The 15,289-nt window shown below is 34.8% G+C and overlaps 2 protein-coding genes across 3 annotated transcripts in view; one reads left to right on the top strand and one right to left on the bottom strand.

Annotated features, from left to right (window-relative positions):
• Positions 1 to 281: 281 nt before the first annotated feature.
• On the bottom strand, positions 282 to 14,071 carry LOC145680499 (dynein axonemal light chain 4). The gene is made up of 3 exons (XM_081751082.1): positions 13,914 to 14,071; positions 7,285 to 7,368; positions 282 to 1,744 (listed from the first exon to the last, which is right to left on the bottom strand). Exons 1-3 carry the CDS (start codon positions 13,953 to 13,955, stop codon positions 1,583 to 1,585), a joined length of 288 nt encoding a protein of 95 aa, XP_081607208.1. The 5' UTR covers positions 13,956 to 14,071; the 3' UTR covers positions 282 to 1,582.
• A 27-nt stretch (positions 14,072 to 14,098) lies between these two features.
• Mul1 (Mitochondrial E3 ubiquitin protein ligase 1) overlaps positions 14,099 to 15,289 on the top strand; it is a 37,911-nt gene continuing 36,720 nt past the window's right edge. Inside the window, exon 1 of one of the 2 annotated variants that reach the window (XM_081751081.1) lies at positions 14,099 to 14,437. In XM_081751081.1, the coding sequence (XP_081607207.1) occupies positions 14,333 to 14,437 (105 nt within the window). In that variant the 5' untranslated portion in view covers positions 14,099 to 14,332. The remainder of the gene's footprint in view (positions 14,438 to 15,289) is intronic. The other variant, XM_081751080.1, reaches the window with a different exon arrangement.

Below are 15,289 nucleotides of genomic sequence, written 5' to 3'. Positions count from 1 at the left end.
ATTATAGTAAAATGTCCTTTTCGCCAGTGATGCCATATGAGACGTAGCCCTACAGCTTAACGTGAGACCCGAACTACATGAGCTACTACTGGGTCTGTAATTGGTCTTAGTTCAGTGAACTAAAACACACTACTGCGCAATCAATACATTAAGCAATTAATTTCAATTATTATGATAATTTAACTGAAGTGACGGGTCAATATCTAAGGATATTTTGTCCCTTAAAGCCGCTCCTGCAAGATTATACCTCTGATTAGTTACGTTTTTTCTTGTAAGATTAGTTACGTTTTCTCTTTCTTCGGTTCACGACTGAGGGGGCAGGAAGAATCTAAAGCATCTATCGCCACTATCGGTTGCAATCAATCTTTTAAAATAATATTCTAATATTAATTTATAAATGGTTGTATCAAAACAAGCTACTTGAGAGCAGAAGGCTTTCAAAACAGAAATGAGAGCTCAATATCATTCTATATCAATAATTTATATAACATGCATTAAATATGAACAATACAAGACGGAATATATGATATTAATACTGCACGAATACGACAAATTAGTTGTCAGGAAAAAAAATAAAAATAAACATAGTCACAGAAAAAGGCATTCTCCTAATAAACGTTGTATAAAACGAAATTTCTCTATCCAATATATATGCGCGTTACAGTCCTAGCCGTTCTTCGAGTTTTATAGTTACAAATACCATGCCTTTGGGTTTTCGCTGAATGCTTCTGCGTTTATCATAATTTTTATCTTAAACATTGAATTTGAACTTCAATTCGACAAATTAAAAAAAAAAAAAAAAAAAATCTTTTTTCATTCGCTTTTCATAGAACTCTTAATACATTGTTCTCAACGAATTTGCAATTCTTACGGAGATTTGCACACAGAATGTTTATTTTTCTAGATAAATATATTAATTTTTTTTTCCTTTCACACAGTGGTACACAAAAAAATTCACTCAAGAAATAGTAAATGACAGGTTAGTAAATTTCATTCAAAATATTTAAAATTTGGAATTTAAAGTAATTAAAATGTCCTTAATCGCAGATCAATTAAGCTTCAAATAATATTACTTTTTTATACTTCCACATTAAAATTTCGTTGTTCTGTTTCATTTTATTAATAAACACTTACAATACTACCAATAACTACTATATAAAATTGTTGCGCTTTTTTGAAACAGCTCCTTAAATGTTTATTACTAATACGTTGAATATTTGGACATTTTTCACGGTACGCTTTTATAATAAACTAATGCATTCTGGTAATATTTCCTATCTCTACAAATATATATACTTTCTTTTCAAGCTCATACTAGCACCCACGTATATTCTTAACCACAATTTTAGACTATATACGAAGAATTTTATGACACACACATATACACCTATAGATATAGATATATAATATATATATAACATACATATATAGGTTTATATATATAAAATATTTGGCAAGTATAATACTTTCAAATGTAGATTCATTGGTACATTATATGAACACACAACTCCCGACAGTACCACAATTATGGATGGAGTAGTTTTGAGTATTCTATTGGAGGGAATTTTATAACAGCAGTCTTTCAACATTTCCAAACGCATATCGCCGTAGTACCGGCAAAAAACATGTATAATAGATTTTTGCATTCGTAAGAAATTTCAAACCCGAAGCCCTCGCCAACCACAACGTGCCATGCAGGTCCAAATTTCTTGTCCATCGTTTCTTTGATCATTCGCGCTGCATTCTGTACAGAAAACATTTTTAAATTATCAAAAAAGAACATAGTTCAAAATTACGAACAAAGAAGAAGAAATGCTAAATTCATATAAAATAATACAACTTAGACGTAAAATAATACACATTTAGTGTTAGAGGATACTTTCGAGCACAGCATATGAAGAAAGATCTCACTGAAGAGTTTCTGATTGGTCAGCTTTTACATTATATGCATTATTTTGGATCAGAAAGAAAATTACGTATGTGCTTTTTTTCTTTCTTTAATATCGGACACATTCTATACATTTGAGGTGCAACGGACACTATTATTATTATTATTGGTTGAAATTATATTTCATTTGCTTCTACATCATTAATAAGTTCGTACAGAAAAGTTAAGCTTAAACTACGAACTCATTTTCTTAACAGCACTTAATAAATAAATAAATAAAAAAGGTTGCATGTTTTACGCTGGTAGTACAATTTTCATATGCACAGTGATTAACAATTGCATTAAAGTAACAATTTACGTAATTTATAATGTGAAGTGGTTAAAGTGAGATAGTATGTGTCTGTATGCATATCGGCTCAGGCTTCGTAAGCGTGAAAGCATACTAAAATGAAATAAGATACATGTGTGTAAGAGTGAGGATAAAGGGAATATTCTGCTTCTAGTATGATACACAAAATCACAGAAAATATGTCGTTTCTGTTTAATTTGGTCAATATAACATCGCAAAAAGCTAATTAACTGGATGTAAGACGATGTTTCTTTCTTTAAAAATCCTAGGAAAACGCCTCCTTTTCATCTTATATATACAGATTGTAGTCGAAATAATGGAAACACCTCAAGAAAATACAACTTACCTCATTAATATAGTCTTTATAAAAGAATTACGGGATTTTAAACGCTTGTCATTTGTCTTGTGAGTTTAAGCAATGCATTTTTGTTTTTGCAGGCCGTGAAGAAACTCATAAAATTTGATCTCTGGACGTGAGATTTTTGCGCCATCAAGTTTCATCCCTACTTTGTTTAACTAAAACTTTTGGTGTCACGGGGTCGGCCGGGCATTGCGATGGCCAATCCAGTCGAGAAAGCACAATGCATTATTTGATTAGTAGAAACTAAATCAGTGATCACAATACAACGTAACTTTCGTCCCATGTATGAAAGATCTCCATCAACAGATTGAGCGAATACGTGGACCACTATTGGAACATGACGGATCACCGTCCCATTTCATTTGCCAGGTTTTGTGCAGATACGGACAAACAGCTTTTCGGCAGATGGATCGGCAGAGAAGAACTGATTGCTGGGCCTCCTCGTAGCCTTGATCTGACCCTTTTTTACTTTTTCCTACACATAAAAGATCTGGTATATGCTACAAAAGTTCAAGATTTCAATCACCACAAAAAATCGAATAATTAACAGAATCGCAGCAATCCTACCAGACATGCTGGCACCAACAAGACAGTGAATAGAATATCGGTTGGGTATATGAATGGGCACTAAATGTGCCACATATCGAAATCTACTAGATAATAATAAAAAATCAGGCATATCTTTCATCGCATTAGCTCCATAATCGAGCATTTCTCATGTGTGATGCATGCATCAAACTTCGGATATTTATGTGTAGACTATATAGCGTGGACATACCGCTAGCCCACAGACCAGACCAGCTGTGAAGCATGTGTCGTTGAACGGAGGCATATAAGTCACGGATAATTCCAGAGGAATATTGTACATTCCTCATGCAGTGCAGACCTTCAGTTTCGTCAGCATAGAGGATATCTGCTCCGAAGTATGAATTCCAGAACTGATCAGAGGTGTTCAATATTGTTGAACAATGGGAATTGGGCGGTCTAGGAAAAGTGTTATAGTTTATCCCGATGTTCACGAACTACGTCTCAACAGCTCCAGCAGTGGCAACTAACACATTGTAATCACAGAAAATTGTTTCACAGGACAGAAATATCTGGACCATATGATGCATGTGGTCTTCGAAAGTATCCAAATAATTATTGGTAGTAATGAGTCCTGTAAGCGTAATTACAGGATCACCGGAATACCAGGAAATTGCGGCCTACAACATCACAAAACCGCCACTGTGTTTTATGGCAGAGATGTGACAGAACAGAGCATAAACTTCTTCAAGGTGTCTACTGAGTTTCATTTTCAAAATTTCAGTATATTCAGTATAACTATCAGCAAAATTCCTGTACCTAATATAACGTTTTGTTTTTTATTGTTGTTGTTAAGTTCTTTATGAATAATCACTCTTGATGATTTCAGGCTTGTAATTGTTTACCATCAAAAGAATATTTTACTTTTAATAAATTTATTTGAACTTGATTTTTTTGAAATACAATGATTTTTTAACATTTTTAAAGGGCCCCCTAACTCCCCTCACAGCCCTCCACTCCTTCTATTGCTTTAAATACAACTCTTGCTTTGGAAACATTTACAATCTCAATGGATACAAAATTGTTTCTAAGACTATTAAAACAATTACAAAAAAGTATTGTTGACAAATTACCAGTTTCATGATTTTTGCAGTATGTGGATCAAAATTCCAATATATATCCAGTACTTTCAGCATCAAAATTAAATTTCAGTATAATTCAAGTATTTCCGGTATCAGTAGACACCCTGTTCTTTAGCCAACTGCCATACATAAAAGGTGCAAGATGATTCATAGAATCATATTATATGTTTTCCTTTTGCTGCCATATTATTTACGCTACAGATTATCAGGGGTCGGGAAATTGGAGCCAGACAGTGGACGTTCAGATTAAATAACTCACGTCGGACTGTGATCGCAGCGATGGGATGTTTCAGGTGCTGACTGAATTCGCAGTCATTATATCGCACTCGCTCTATGGCTCTTGATGGCAAATGTCCTCAATTCATGTCACTGAGACTTCTTTTCTGTCCACTTTTATTCTTTGTCGCTGTTGTTTAGATCAGTTCTGTAGACTGTTATAATTTTAGGTACTGTTTCTCGGGAAATTAAAGATGCAAAAAAATCTGATTTTTTTTCGCACAAAGCTTGTTAAAAAAATCGGAAATTTTCGCTTTATTTTGTTTTTGTTATTTCCTTGTTTGAGTGTCACTTTTGAAGAGCGTTCACCTCTGGTAGGTGGGGTCTCTGGTACGATCCCAGCTCATGTCAAGTGAGCTATATGGTGGACAAATATCGTGTGCGTGGGTTTTCTCGGAGTCCTTTCGTTTCCTCACATTTCATTCATTCCACTATCAGCGTCTCCCTTAGCTGCAGTGCATAACTGCAGGACGATAATCTACTTTTGTTTATCTGCAGTGCATTTTACAATTAAGAAAGAGCGTTTACAACATTTAAATACTTGAGAGTCCTATGTTCAGGTAAGGGTTGGCTATCTTGCTTGGTTCTCAAACTGGCATTATATTGTTGCTAGCAAGTGCGTGTTATACAACTCAACATATCACAAGTGTCGTGTTAGTTGCCTAAAATTGTTATCCAGTGTCTGGAAGTTATACAACTTGTCACATGTGTTGTACTGGTTGCCTAAATTCAAACTTGCAGGCAAGAAAAAGTACAATAAGCCAAGAAACAGATACAAAATCATGTTTGTTTCGGTATAAAATTTCATTTACACCTCATCTCATTCTTCGTTCGGGAAACACTTTATTCTGAGCTTCATACATTCTTTAAGAACCTAATTTGAGTTCAGATGACAAAATTAAAGCCGTAGACGGCTGTATTGGGTATGATGTTAGTTTAACACAGAAGTAAAACTTTATCATTCACAGAATTCCTTCTTCCTTTACTGCTATATCTTGTCAAAGTGTTTGAAATTAGAAATTTGTGGGTAGCGCCTTGAACTTTTTCTTACCTTCAAATTTTAACGCCCTCAATAAATATTAATTTTTAAGTTTATTTACGAATAATAATGAAGTTTAGTTCAGTTCATCTATAAATTTTAAATAATTTTGTTTCACGAAATTTATTACCTTTTCAGAACAGTTATTTCTAACACATTATTATACGGTTTAACATCCCACGTTTATGCACTGAGATTACAGAATTCTTTCATGACTTTTCTTCAGAAAAATACAGCAATTAAATATCTTTCTCGCGTCATAATGGAAAAAGAAAGATGGGGCGTACTGTTTTCTTCATTAAAACTGAAATATTAAAAAGGGCCAAAATTTTCATGCAGAAAAGCTGCGGAAAATACCTTTTTAGAAAAAAAAAAAAAAAAAAAAACTCTTTCCTTTTCGAGGCATTGCATCTCTTTTAGTGATACACCTACACACTTACACTTTAGATACACCTGCACCAACTCTCAGCACATACATAATTTGACCTCTTTGGAACTCAGAACGGTCTTCCATTTTGCATCATAATCGTCTGCCAACTTCAATACATTTCTCCGTTCTCCTCGCCTTATATAGTATACATCCTCAGTGACATCACCTCACATACGAGGTGTGATCAAAAAATACGGTGAATAATTTTATTAGAAACAAAGTAATAAGCTTACATATAATTTGATTTAACCTCCTTCAAAGTACTGTCCTTAGCTAGCAATGCACTTATCCCAACGTTGAATCCATGACTGGAAACATTTCTGAAAGGCTTCTTTTAGAAAAGCTGCTCTGATCTGTCGTGGCCCTCTCAACGTCAGAAATAGTGTCAAAACGCTTTCTTTTAGCACACTTTTAATTTTGGAAAGAGCCAGAAGTAGCATGGTGCTATATCTGGAAAGCACAGTGAATGTGGACAGACAGGAATATATATTTTTTTCGGTCAAAAACTACCGGATCAAAAGCAAGGTTTGGCACAGCGCGCTTTCGTGATGAAGAAAGAAGCCATTTACCCATTTAATTGGCGGCTAAAATACTTTTCAAGAACCCATACGACATGTTTAGTTTTTCGAAAAGCTTCGTTTTCAACCGACTCCTTGCAGCTTTTGAATCGTTCATAACACTTGTTAACAGTCTTCAATGCCACCGCTTCATCGCCAAATATTGATTTTGACAATTCGTGAGCTTCTTTGGCTTTATTTTATTTTATTTTATTCTTTTTTTTTATTTTTAGCTTAGAACAAAACTTAATGTTGGGGCGCGACAGACACACTTAACACGTCCTCACTCTTCTGCCTCTAGAAGTGAACTAACATGTCACAACTCGTTCAAACTCGACACTGACTGTACCAAAGGTTTAGGCTAGAGGGTTTACTAGTTGAAATGAATACAACATCGATAAATGGCACTATGCAACTACATTCACCGCACTTCTTGATCACACTTGTATCTTACAGTTTCAAATTATTGGTGTTCCCATTATTTTCATAATTATCTATGTACATATATAATGGATACTCATTCCTGCAATAGTAATCAGTTTCTATCCTATCTTTCAAGTGAAAGTCAGCACGTGTATCATAATGTCGTCTTATGCCCAAGCCAACACAATATTAAACAGACATTATGTCTTCGTCTGACACTTTTTTCTTTTCTTTCTTTTTTTTTTTTTTTTTTTTTAACTGGTCTAAACTTAGCAACTATACTATTCTACAAACCTCGTTATTCGCGGTGTGCTTTTCACAAGCCGTTACACACAGCTCCATACATTCTGTTTTCATGTCATCACTCATGTCACTGTGCTAAATTAAAAAGAAAAGTTAAAATTTAAGTTAATGTCAAATATTAAGGCATAACCACTACAATCAACTACTAATCAACTGATATTTGTAGCGAATCATTCTTACAAAATTACATTGACATTTCTATTGATATTTGTAGCGAATCATTCTTACAAAATTACATTGACATTTCTATAAAGTCATTAAAACCTCAAAAGAAAAGGTTCATCCTCGTCCTCCTTTGATTTGAAGAAATAACACTGTTATGTTTTTTTTTTATTATTTTTATTTATTTATTTATTTTTACAGTACGACAGGGTCTACGGAGTTTTCCGTTTTCGTCTCCAGGGTTGTTTAACAATAGTACCGCTGAAGCTCCTCTTAAATCTTGATTGGCTCAAAACACCAAGGTATTTTTTTCTTAAATACAAGTGTTTCTGCCGCATGTAGTGACTTATTTTTCAGATGATCCAATAAGTATGTTGTTGTGACATAATAATACATTTATTCTTTTATTTGTCTTATCAATCAATTGATTAAAATTAACATAAGCGTGGTTTTCAGTAGCATTTTTTTTTTTTTTTTTATGTGTGTTTAACTTTGTAAAATGGAATATGAAAATTGTCGTATCCCTAACAACGAAATGAAAAGTGTGGAAAGTACAAAAATGCGAACACTAAAATTGTGAAAGAAAGTAGAAAAGTAATTGAAAACCATGACACAAATATACATCTTTCACAGGTATGACAGCATCGAGTCTTTTGTTTGAATAATTACTTACAATCAAAACACACGTTTTTTGATGTGCATTATTTAGACACAGATATTTTGCTTTCACAACACTTATTTATTATTTGTTTTGTTCTGGATGCATTCTCCTTTTACCTGATACCGCTTATGCCTCTCATATCTTCTATCTTCTCCTGACAAAATAATAATTACATTAGCGTGTGCATTTGCAGCCCTGATCTCAACCTACTTTTCGGTAATTTCTTCACAGAGTTCTAACACAATATCCCGATGTGTAATATAGCTAATTATCGCAAGTTAATAGATTTATGCAAAACCAAAGAAACCATGTTGACAGAATCGAGTACATTACAGAACGTATTTGCAGGCCAACATCTGGAGGATGCATTCACGGTGTAGCCAAAGGGAGACTGACCCACCTCAAGCTCCCCGCTCTAAGTGCAATGATATTGAAAATGGGTTCTACTTACATGACATTCCACCCTTTGTTCACGAAAGGATCAATAAGCTTTCTTTACGATGATCAGCAAGGCATATATTTCTATATATAATTCGTCTTTCTTGGAGTATAAAAATGGATTTATGATATATTTGATGACTTTATCTACTGACATCCAATATTTTTGTCCATACATGTCAATGAAGTTTATTTATTTCATTAACTGTCAGACGAATAGCAATGAAATGTGCTGTCATTCGCAAGAGCTAGAAATGCTTAATTATGCATTCTTGGAAATTTCTCTACATACTCTAGTTTTCGAGATTTGTGGAAAATGTTTCACAACTATTTTCTCATAAACCCAATCGAGATGAGTTATTCTCTTACAATATATTCCACAAAGAAAGGTTAAAGTACAAGGAACATATTTATCCTGGCATGCTACAATTAAGTAAAAAGGAAATGAAATCTTTCAGTCTAACGTCCCACGATTATGCCCGTTAGGCTAAGAGAGACGGACGATTAAGGTAAGTAAATGATGATGGAAGAATTGGTGGAATGATAATGTGGGAGGAAATGGGGGTACCCCGAGAAAACCTACGGACACGACGTTTCTTATTACAGACTTACTTGGCCGGGGAACGAATCAGGGACTCCACGTACCAGAAGGAAGTTTTCTACAACTGAGTCATCGTGCCCCCCTACAATTAAGTCAAAAAGTAAAAATAACATAAATAATGTATGCCTCATTATCGCGTAATTTTAAACACGACAAATTTATTCTTACCTATAAGTTACAGCAACCACACCACGTCTTCACAGCCAATTATTTCGGTTTTGCTTACTGCCGCTCTCTTGGCTTCAACAGCATTTTCTGCTAGTCTAGTGGCTAGCGCTTGTGCCTTTCGAGCACGTGGTTCCGGGTTCGATTCCCAGCACATTTAATTTCACAATAATTCACTTTCGCTAATCATTTGTTTCCTTTAGCCTAACGGACAAAGCCGTCGGAGGTGAAACTAAAATTTTATTTCATTTTCATTTCATCTTCAATAGTTGGTCACGCAAGCTATTCTTTAGTGTAAGCATATCTAGTAGAAATGCCATTTTGCTAATAAAGGAATTAGGATTGAATTTTCTATTTCTAGTCATAATATTTGTGCAGATTGAATGTATACAATCATATTGTAAATTTACACACATAATGCACATAAAATCAACCGTTATGAAACTACTGAAAGAACTGACAGCGATTTACAATGTGGAGACAGTTACTTATAAAATATACAGAAGAAATATATAATATTACTTTGATACACCAGTGTGTGAGTAATATAGTAAGCATGCGAGGTGAGTAGTTATGGAGAAGGAGAGGATATAAAATGGAAGGTTTCAGTCATGGAATCATCTATAAGGAAACTATTACGTACGATGTGTCAAAGTGAAGGCAATGTGTTAACTCATGACGTGCAACCATTGAAGTGCACGAGAGGTAAGTGTGCGTGAATTATTGAAGATTGTATTGTATAAATGGTAAAAGTATGAGTAATAGCGAAATTAACAGACTAGTGTACACTGTGGTACTATTTTATTTTTTTAACAACCGGCTCTCTCTCTCTCGCTATATATATATATATATATATATATATATATATATATATATATATATATATATATATATTATATATATATACAGGATGTTTCAAAACAACACAGACAACGTTTGGGAGGCGATACCTGACACCAAGATAAGACAAAAAGTATAGACCAAGCTGGGTGCACAAATGTCTCCTTTCGAGTTATAGGCTGCCGAAAACATGAAAAAATGAATTTAAAAGCCCATAGCTTCAAAACTATGGGACCTACCATAGTCAGGTCAAGACTTCACTTACGAACTAGTAAGATTATGTGCCCTATCTAAACATCTAAGTTTCAGAATCCAGCGGTACTTCCGCTACAATTTTTATAGAGTTGATGGTGAGTACTTCACTCTATTTGCCGGTAGCCAAACTCCCTCTATTAAAATAGTTCCCTGAAATTTAGGACAGAATGATAGGAGGACAAAATGGCAGGGGACATAATGGCAAGAAATAAAGACAGGAGGACGAAATGGCAGGAAGTTAATTTGGCATAAATTATAACTCCTAGGGCTCGTATTTTTAGGGTTCACCTATTGTGTTTGTTAGTAGGTAACGGTTCTCGATTTAATCATTTCTGTCGCGAATGTCCAAAGCACATAAATACAGCTAAATTGAACCAAGAGCGTAAAAGAGGGTAAATATCATTTATCCAAACTTAAAATCTTAACTTTTTTCTTAAAATTTATTTCTTTGTAACCATCTTCCAATTGATATCTTGGTCTTATAACAATTCTAACTACAAGAAAATACAGATTGAAAGCAAACAAGTTAAGTACAAAACTGAAAGAATGGTTACTATTTATTCTTCAATACTAATACATATCATAGTACAGATCTACAAAATTCCTTTACAGTTACAGGAATTACAAAGTTTTTTTTTTTTTTTTCTAATTTCCTATAACCTATCCTTTAAATTATAAAAACAGCTTGTAGTCGTAAGAATGACTAATTACAAACATTTTTCTTAATTCTTAATAATAACGAATATCGTAGAACAGACTATAAGGAACACTGCAGTCGTCAGAATGACCAATTACTTACATCGTCATTAATTTCCATATAACAAAACTAGCCTTTGGCTAGCTAGGGGCCCCGCCTCCAGCCCCCCAGGTCTGCTCGGCCTACGGCCTCGCATTTCTTATCTATTGACCTTTGCATCAACAATGAATTTCGTGAACTTGCTCTTGGTATTTCCTGAATCTGCCTATCCGGGGGCTTCGCTCCCACACACTATCTGCACCGACTGCAGGAGCGAGAGAGTGTTTGGCTGTTCTGGGAAGCGGAGTGGGTGGCGTAGTGGCTAACGCATCGGCACGGTATGCCGGAGATCCCGGGTTCGAATCTCAGCCCAGTCAACCACTTTTTCACTCTTTGTAAGTAATATATGAGTATGTTCCATAGACTAAAGAAAGAATAATAAGCGCGAAAATATTATGGTAAAATAATATTGTTAGTTTAAAGTAGTTCGGTAAGTTGCACTGGTGAATTCTCACTGTCAGAATGCTCATAGACATGATTATCATCTTAAGTTTGTACATCCTTGTGTTGAATTCAGGAAAGAATTTAGGTTATTTTTACTTGGGAGAATGTTTTATTATGTGTTAATTTCCTCGGGCTTCCCCTTGAACGCATAACTATCAAATCCACTACGAACTTGCATATAAGAAATTAGCATTCTCCTACCAAATCACTGTTGTTTAATATTGTTGATTTTTTTCTTAAGAATCGCTTCATAAGTTCGGTCGGTGATCCAAACATGACAACATTAATTAGTTTATTACTTTGTCCTAAGCTATTCAGGTATATTATAATAATTGTTAATAAACAAAGACCAATAGCTTTCTTTTTAAAGAAGTCTTATATTATGTTGCTTCTCTTATTTTTGTTATTAGCAACGTCGTACATATTTAAAAGACATGCATTGTATTTTTCGCTAAGCCATTTCCCTAGTGAGCGGCGCAGACATTTTTTTCCTGTACCGACATATGACGTAAAAAACACGGTGGTCATTGTTTTAAGTGCACGAGCAGCAGACCGGAATTCAATTAAAAATTTCGACTAGTTAGAATCATCGCATGAGCAAAAGCAAGTGTTCTCCGTAATCAACTAGCTCTGAAGTTTTTTTCAGAGGAATAAAAAAAAAATCAGTGGAAATGTCCATGCCGTTGATTTTATGCTATATATATATATTTTTTTTATCGTCTGTACGGATACCATCACCTCCTCTTAAGGACGCACCTATACGCGGGCCCCTGATAAGCTTCTGCTCTGACTCGGTTAGATAGCATTCGTGGTATTTAGTAGACGCTTAGAACAGATTGGTTAGTGTTCTTTGCACAACAGATTTAATGATATTCGTCCAGATGCGTACTTATACTCGTAGGCAGTTATATTAGTTTGAACTCATATTATCAATCTGTACGCAATTACTTGAGCAAATGGGAGTGCAGAATATCATAGGGAATCCTTTAAAGCACAAAACGTAAAATATTCTGTTTGATTATGTATTGTAAATTTACACAACAATTATATTTCAATTTGAACATCACTATTTAGGTGCTAGGAAAACAAAAATTCAGAATGACTTAAAAATCCTTGAAAGCAAGAAATGTGAAAAAAATTACAATTTGACAAACTATTGTAGACCTGCCCGAACTAAAATTATACTTCGGGTTACGAGCTGTATTGCCGGACCACTTTTAGGAAATTTACTGGGTCAACTGGAGAAACCATTTAAGTTTGTGAGAAAGCATGAGTGAAAGTCAAGTAAGAGGAATACTAAAAGTTAAAAAAAGTGGTGGTTTTTCATGTTATAAGCGGTAATGCATGTGGAAGCGAATGGACTATTTCGCGGAGAGGTAAACTCTTTATGGATATATTGGCGCGAAAGACTGTGTAGAAGTGGCGCTTCTATGTCAAGGGTGTGACATATTATGTGTGCTACATAGGACTACTGAAAAATAACGAGCGAGAGTTAAGAAACTAAAACTGTCTTACGCGGTTTTCTCGTTGAAATTAAAAACATTTACAAGCCTCATTTGAAGGTAAGTGACTTGTAACTCAACGGCAATGTAGACTTATCTCTGCACAGTGTACAGAACCTGTATTTTATGGAACCATGACAAGTGCTATTGAAATTTCTATGTTTGTGAAAACCCACTTGTTTTCATACCCTCGCTTACAAGTAAACCCACCGTCGATGACGCGCCTGCTTGCTTCGGACGTACCCCACGCTTCCGCACGGGCTCACCAGCTTTGCCCTTCTGTGACACGTTTAAATAGCATTGGTGCTTTTTAGTAGCCACCTAGCGGCAAGGTTCTAGAACACAGGTCCCCCCTTCCTATTTAGCTGTGATAAAGACAGAAAATAAAGTGCTCTGCGGGGCTCTAACCCGCCTTCACTCGCTAAGGCTCGGTCGGCAATACTATATGAATTAAATATTAATGTCTGGTACAGAAAGGAACCAACCTAGCTACTAATCTATATAGGGGGACCTGTGTTCTAGAACCTTCCCCCACCGAGCAAGGTTTGTTTTTTGTACAGCACTTTTTATGACCCTAATGTAACGTAATCTAACGTAATTTAATCTAATCCAACAAAATATAACCGAATGCAGTACATTTTGGTACTTTATTCAATTTTCAAATTGGTCCGGCGATATAGCACTAATGCCTATATTTCAATAGGCCTTAAATTATATCAATGACAGAATGCGATTAGTAAAATACTGTCTGCTTACCCTAATAAGAGGTTGATTTAAATTTAAACCTTCTTCAGCCATCTTCCTAAATTTTTTCTAAATTCTTTCTACTTAATCTTGTGTCCTTCAAAGTTGTTATTTACATAGTTGTCAATTGTTCATAATAGAAGCTTCGAAAGACTGCATAAGATGTCGCAACTGTATTAATCTAGTAACAAAAGAACAACGATATCGCGCCAGTTGAAAACAAGACCGAGTAGTAATTATGTTTTAATAATTCGGGAAAAAATTGCCAATGTAGGAAAGATAAACTTATTTTGTATCATAAAAGATCATTTAGTTAAAATTTATATTATTTAATGAAGATAAGACTTTATAGATGTGATTTTTTTGTTCTTCAGCCTGATAACTTTAAAATTATTTTTATTATATAAGCAATAACAGTGATAGTGTCCAAAATGGATTTCGTTGGGGAAATGTTTGCACTTGGAATTGATGCTATTGTATTTGGTATATGTTTCAACATGTATATAAAAAACAAGAGAGCGGTGGAAGCTGTGCAGGTAAGGATTAATTAAGTTTGTTTCGTACAGGTGTGCTTTTGGTGCACCAGTCGAAGTAATTGTTGAAAAAATACAATTCACTATCTTACTTGGCATAGTAATTGTTGAAAAGTTACAATTCTATTATAATTTACGAATAAATACGGCTTCTGAATGTATGCCATAAAAACTATACTATGCAAAAGTCACAAACCCGTGCTAGGTGGCCATTAAAAAGTACCAATGCTATGCACCGGAATCGGCAGGGCGAAGCTGGCGGGCCCACGCGTCACGTGGGTTGCGTCCGAAGGGAACAGGCGCTTTATCAACGATGGGTATACGTGTGGGAGGTAGTGAAAACATGTATATTTTGTGAATCATACAAATTTCAATAGCACTTGTCATAGTTTCATACTAGTAATGCTTCACTTGTGATCATAAAATATAGCTTTTGTACAGTGTGCAGAAATACGTTGCCGTTGAGTTAGAAGTCACCTTCAGAAGTGAGGTTTGTAAACTTTGCAATTTCAGAAACAAAATCGTGTACAACAGTTTCTTAACTGTCGCTCGTTATTTTTGAAACTCACACATGATATGTCACACCCTTGACATACACGCGCCATTTCACACTGCGTTTCGCACCACTCTATCATAACAATTGTACCTTTCCGCGAAATAGTCCATCCGCCTCCACATAATGTGCCACTTACAAATCGAAAACAATCACTTTCTTAACTTTTACTACTCCTTTGATCTGACTTTCACTTATTCTTCCTTACAAATTTAATTTAATTCCCAGTAATGCTACACTTGTAAACACAAGATACAGATTTATGTTCATTGTGCAGAAATACAGTGCTGGTAAAAATATCA

The sequence above is a fragment of the Thermobia domestica genome, chromosome 3, assembly GCF_964235325.1.
Source record: "Thermobia domestica chromosome 3, izTheDome1.hap1.1, whole genome shotgun sequence".
Lineage (NCBI taxonomy): Eukaryota > Metazoa > Arthropoda > Insecta > Zygentoma > Lepismatidae > Thermobia > Thermobia domestica.
The sequence above is the reverse complement of the archived record's forward strand: the minus strand, read 5'-3'. Positions and strand labels throughout refer to the sequence as shown.